At 37.0% G+C, this 6,667-nt stretch overlaps 1 protein-coding gene across 1 annotated transcript in view; it reads left to right on the top strand.

The window, feature by feature from the left end:
- LOC118747225 overlaps positions 1-6,667 on the top strand; it is a 7,849-nt gene that overhangs the window by 967 nt on the left and 215 nt on the right. Inside the window, exons 2-3 of the mRNA XM_036481212.1 lie at positions 2,849-3,368; positions 5,888-6,656. Coding sequence (XP_036337105.1) covers positions 2,849-3,368; positions 5,888-6,656 — 1,289 coding nt within the window. The remainder of the gene's footprint in view (positions 1-2,848; positions 3,369-5,887; positions 6,657-6,667) is intronic.

Genomic DNA, 6,667 nt, shown 5'->3' with positions numbered 1-6,667 from the left:
TTTTTTTGTCATATGAGGTCAATAAAAAAAAAATTAAATAAAAAATGTGGAACAAACATTGTTAGTGAATAGATATTCGGCCGAAATCCACAATAAAATGTAGATTTGTCAACTTCGGTCCTTAAATTATGACGATCATTTCCAGAAGATTCTTCGATTAAAAAAAAAGTTCCAGAACAAATGTTCTTAACGAAGGAATATTCTGCCGAAATCTCCAATAAAATTTGGGCTTTCTTAACTTCAGTTCCAAAATTGTTACGCCCATTTCTAGGGGTTTGCCGCCTTGAATTAAAATCTTACCGAACAAACATTTTTACTAGATGGGTATTCTACCGGACTCCGCAATAAAATTAACATTTTTGCAAAAACACGAGTTTTGAAGCCTTGCTTGCTATAAATACTCAGATTAATAAGTTTTAAATCTTGCTGAAAATTATTTAAATTATTATTAATTTTGTTATACATAAAGTTTGAGAATTTGATTTATATGATTCCGTTTAAAGTATAACAATACTTTTATAATAAATTAATAAAAAAGGTTCAACTGTTATTAAAAGCGCCTGGTTCTAAAAGAAGCTTTTGTGAGCTGTTTAATAATTAAAAAATTTGTAGAACTTCCTATCTGACTGAGCTGAGATCTATTTTTTTGATCTACCTTCGAACGGCTGATGGGTTATAATGAGTAGCTTTTCCGTGGTAGACATCCACTCGAAGGCTTGCCACTGAATGCCGAAGCGTGAACGCTCTTAAAAAAATATTTTTCTGTGTCAATCCCATGTGTACGCCGGCCAAGCATTGTTTAGTTATGAAGTTAAACGCTGTTTTCAGAAAAATATTGATAACGATTGAATTAGATATGAAAGGACACATATATATTGGTTTTTATTTTCTTAACTCTACAGTCAACGAAAAAATTCTGCAATTAGTTTAATTAAACAACACATTTTTACAGTGTTATATACTATGTGAACAGGAAATAATGTTACTCAACGGTATTCACGCAATTAATAAAATTTAATAGGAAAGCAATAACAACTGACTACACGAAAGTGATTAGTCGCAGCGTAGCGCATTTGACACTGCAATTATATGGAGAATTGCCTACTCTACAAAAAAAAAATATTCCGTTATTTCTATCTGAATGATTTTTTGAGCAAGGTGGTATGTGTTTTGGGAATCATTTCCACCTTAAGGGCGCGATTGACTGGTCTGAAATGTAAGGGCTCAGAATCGCCTGGAACAATGTAATTTAATGGCGGACATAGTACACAATAAATGGAATGTGTGTTCGGTCGAAAATGGTGGCACGCTTATCTTCAGTTTTGCATAAAGAACAAGATTTAATCGCGAAATTGTATTTAAATGAAAACTCGAAAAAGATATATGTATGTACTAAAGAAAGTCAAAATAATAACTCGTGCTCATATACCCGTAATTTTGTTTGTAACGTATACGCCCCGTAGCACCAAATACAGTTAGCTAACACGTTCACTCGCATACCTTAACTTAAAAGTCATATTATTTAAAAGTAATTAAATATTGGCGTGGAATATTTTCCTACAGTATTTTTTAAGAATATATTAAGGCAATTCATCTAAAAGCGTAAATGCCTTTGTTTCGCAAATTATCGTAATTTTTTCTTATTTTTCTTTTTATTTTTAAACTTCACAGATATGCTGTATGTGATGTCAACTTTCATTGCCTCTAATATAAATATTCTATTTGAAAACTTCCCAATTTATTAAAAACCCATTGCAATTTTTTCGAGTGACAATGAAAAAAAATGAATAAACCTTTTAAGGCTAAAATCGCTTACGTTCTTCAAAAGTGACACAACTCAAAATTTGCAATTTTTGAAATTATGCACTAAAAATGTACACTCAGCTTTTATATACCTTTTAGCAAAGGTTGCAGCAAATTTTTGTTATAATTTGTTGAAAAAAAACTTAAGGCAAAGTCTTCCGTGCCCATAATGATTAGCATTTGCTTAGAAATAGTTTTTCGAATTTTCTGACGAACGTCTAATTTTGATAATTTAAAAAATGAAAAATTTTGAATTGTATCACCTTTGAAGAGGGAGTGTGAAATATTTTATTCCAAGCACAGGATGACAACCTATCATAGATCACACAGAATCACAAAAGAGTTATAACTTTAATATAAAACAGAGGCAATAAATACCGCACATAAAATCAATATAAAAAGATTTAAGCTCCATTGCGCACAAATCCTAGTGCGGACTTTGTTAAGCTCATACATATCTACATAAGTGCAGGTCAACGGTAATTTCATGAAATAATAATTCAAGTGCTAGACACATTAAATAAGTAGCATTCTTATAGCATAAGCCAGTATTAAAATATGAATTAAATAAAAGAAAAAAAAAACAAAAGAGTAGATGAGGCATTTGAGTACACTATGTATGTATGAATGTATGTATGGTTAGTATGCAAATGCGGAATGTGGCGCTCGCGTGACTGGTCAAATATCCATGCCATTAAAAAGGCCAATATTATGCTGAAACAATTGCTGCGCTATTGAGTGACTTGGCAGCTAGAAGGATCTTCAGGTGGTAGTTAGTACATACATATGTATATATACGCTAGTCTACACGCAAGCCTGATGTGGCCGTGATGCCGTCGGAGTATAATCGCTGATTAAGCCACTCATAGTATAATTGATTACTTGGCCAACAAGGCGAACCGTACAATTTTTAAGCATTTACATAAAACAAAACCAGAATATCGCTTAAAAGGAAATACATATTAATAATAACAATTTCTTGCATTCATTACACTTATGTACCTTTAAGGATTTTAACTGTTTGTCTCCGCTTTTTCTTTCACAGAGGTGGCCGAAAACGTTGGTAAAACGCTCGACAGCGCCAAAGAGTCAGTTGGCACTGCAGTAACAGGTATTGCACATGAGTTGGGTAATGTTTTTACCGAGAAGACCGGTGAATTAGACACAGCGAAAAATCAACTTTTGGAACGATTGCATTTGGGCGGTGGTGCCACCAAAGCTTTAGAACATTCAAGTGAAGCAACACTCAATCAACTGGATACGGCAGCTTTAGAAGCGGTCGGTCGCGCACCGACACCACCACTCGACTTGGATAGTTTGAAAACATCAACACCCGAGCCAGAAATCGAACAGGCAATGGCCAATTCGCATGAGGATACACCACCAACACCCAAACCGACAATTGCAGAACTGGAAAAGTTAAGAGCGGAAGTGAAGCAGACAGCACAGACAACAATGGCAGCAGCGACAGCGACAACAGTCACGGAAAGTCACCTCGCCGAGGGAAATCGTGCGCCAGCGGAGGCGTCAAGTGGAACAACTGCGGCCACTGAACCGGCCGTGGAGTGAGTAGGCGTTCGTTTATTAATATTGTAGCGTTTTGTGTTATTGTACTTTTGTCGTAAATGAGTTGGTTGAGTTTTAGTTGATTAAAGTTGTGTTTTTTTGTAGTTTTTTTTTATTAGTTTTCTTTTCCTAGTGGAAATATGTATGTGCGTTTGTATGAGCTCGTAGCTAGCAAGTTTAAGTACTTAATTCAAATATTTATTTTGTAAATTTTACTTTTGATTTTCTGTAAAAATCGATGATGTTGAAAGGGCAAATGTGCATTTATTTTATGAGTTTTCTGATGAATGTCTACGCAGATGCGCTATGGATTTATAACCTGTTATTAATGAAAAAGTATGCTTAGTAATAGTGATTTAAAGAAAGTTTGAAAGTATAACGCATTCTACCTAATGGATCTTAAGACATCAGTAGAATAGACTGTGCCAGCAAAAAAACCCAGCAAACAAAATAAATTCGCCATACATCCTCGAGTCTACAGTATTTTTGTGAGATAATTTTGATTTTCTTTTGGCTGAATCTAGGGGTCGTGTTTTTACATTTTGCGGTGACACCTACATTCGACTATAACGTCTATATCTATATATATAAAATACGCGAAGGGATTTTTTGTTCAGGCGTCAAATGAAAGGGCTTGGCCTATAGATGTGCAATAAGATTTTACTTTTTCAAAACGAGTTGCCACCTGGAACCACATTTCCCGCTAATTAAGTACCGCCGCCGAAGAAGTAGTCGGATTTCAGCGAGCCCGAAAGAACAACTGGTACGATGAGGAGTGTCAGGAAGCTGCAGAGAAAAAAGATGCCGCCTACAGGGCCACGCTGCGATCGGGCGCAACGCGAGCCATGTGGGACCGTCATAGGGATCTGAAGATGGAAGCGAAACGTATTTGCCGCAATAAGAAGAGAGAGGCCGAAATACGTGAGTGCGAAGAGCTTGAAATGCTGGCCAACAGGAAGAATGCCCGAAACTTTTACCAGAGAGTTAGGCGACTTACGGAAGGTTTCAACACCAGGGCGTACTCCTGTAGGAAGAATAAGGGCGACCTAGTTACCGTGTTTCAGAACGTACTTAAATTATGGAGGGAACACTTTTCCACGCTACTGCATGGTAGCAGCACGGAAAGTTGTAAGACCCCGAGCCCGCAGTCGATGATGACATAATTGTTATTTTGGATTTATAAAATAAAAATCAATGTTTTTTAATTTTGCAAAAAAAAAATACAAATAAAAATTTATTTATTTTTGATTCTCGGTGAAAAAAGAAATCGATTGTTATGTATAACTTAGTTGTACAACATTTCTTTCATAGTGAATTTTTCAATGACAGTTTTCATCAATAACTGTTATGTTCGGTCCCTGGTTTAAACCGATCTAGAAATGTTTTTTTGTTTTAATTAGCCCAAAGTAATAGGGGTCTAACGGGGCAGCACTGCCAAAGTGGTGAGCTTCTAACGGTAGATGCTCTGTCTGTACACCGTTGAGTCCAGTAGATCTCGGATGTAATACTGAATTTCATCAGTTCATAGACCCTTTTAACGAACTTATGAGGCAAAACATGGTGCTCCTCAAACTATGGCGTTATAGTATGCTTTTCAAAGAAAACCTTCCTGTCAAAAGTAGAGGTGATTATATACTGCATAGTATGTGGATAAGTCATTGAAACCTTTCCAATATTTGAGATATTTGTTAGCTACATACATACATAGAAATACGCGTGTCAATTGCAAAATTTAGCTTTTCTAATCATTCCAAGGGGAAGGGATTATTTCCTCTTTGAAGAGCGTCTATGTTATTGTTAGGTAGTTAAGAGGTATGGATAGGAGAGAAGAGTGAGAAGAAGAATGGAAAGCAGAAAAGATAAGATGAATAAAGAGAGGTGAGAACTACCATCGCTACTATTCTCAGCTTGAAACTCATAAATGACTTGCATATTGCCTCAACAATTTTCGTCTTTTTATGATTTATTATATAAGAAATTAGTTTTGTAAACTTAAGTAATTTGTAAATAACTAAAACAAAGCGATACATTGTGAAAACTAATGCACCAATTTTTTCAATAATAATCACATAACTTTGAAAAATATTAACATAACTTTTATACGCAAAATGTAGTTAAATGTTATATAATATTAATTATGACAACCATACTGTGTACTTACCTCTCCAATGTACTTCAATAAATAAAGTGTTATTTTTCAATATCTGCTATCTCAATTTTAAATGTAAATATTTGTCTTTTTATTTATCTGTTGATGGTCTTCTTTTTTCTGATTTATCTCTAACGTAAACTTGAAAAAAAAAATAAAACAAAAAAATATATATATAAACAAAAACGCTTCCGAACCATAATCGAGCAACGCAAAGTTTTGTAAAACTGCAACAAAACCTGTAAAAAGTACGTAGTGATTTTGAGATACACACATTTGCACTTATAACGATTTGCAATTGAACGGATTTCCACTGATTATCTCTTCTTCTTCTTCTCCCCTCTCTCTTGTAACATTTTCTCTCCACAGCATTGCTGCTCGGTTGGCAGCGGAGAAACGTCCCGGCACCACCGAGTGGGAGAAACATGCCGATCATCTATCGAAAACTCGTAAAATGAATGAATTCAAAGGTGGAGGCAAATTTCGACGTTTTGGCCCGCCCACAGCACCACTAGCGCACTATCCCAAACCCATCGAGAATATGAATATAAAACGCGCGCTACTCGAAGACGACAGCTGCTACAGCGACGCCTATTACAACAGTCAAAGCAGTCCGACAAATTCCGACAGTCCAAAGGTACGGCGCGCGCGTCTACCAATCAACGGCGTGCTCGCCACAAACGCCAAGCGCATGCAGCGAGAATTCGCAACATTTGTAAGTAATCGCCGCTCCACCACAGCCGGCGCCTTACGCTCGCTCACAGTTTCACCAGCATTCGGTCGGCGATTTGACTACAATCCGCAACGTACGCGTATCCCATCACCAACGCCTTCGTTGCTCGCCTACACACGCGCTGGCTACTCCATGCCAATGCTGCTGAACCCTGAACTGTTGCCCAACGCACGTACGGCGAATTGGAAAAGAGGTTTGGCAAGCGTGCGCGTAGTTTCGCCGCCACCACTAGGCGGGCATGCGTCGCGAGTTAGTTCACTTACAGATGCACCATTAGCGACTAATGCAATACCACAAACAAAGCTGACATCGACAAGAGCATTTGCGCCGCTAAGGGGGGAAAAGATTGCGGGGCGCACGAGAATATTTGGGCAAACGCGCTCTGGCTCACCAGTAAATAGAAGAGTATTTGCGCG

Source organism: Rhagoletis pomonella, unplaced genomic scaffold (genome assembly GCF_013731165.1).
Source record: "Rhagoletis pomonella isolate Grant_MI unplaced genomic scaffold, Rhpom_1.0 Rhpom_scaffold_00011, whole genome shotgun sequence".
Lineage (NCBI taxonomy): Eukaryota > Metazoa > Arthropoda > Insecta > Diptera > Tephritidae > Rhagoletis > Rhagoletis pomonella.
Note: the sequence above shows the minus strand (reverse complement) of the source record. Positions and strands in the feature narration are given on the sequence as shown.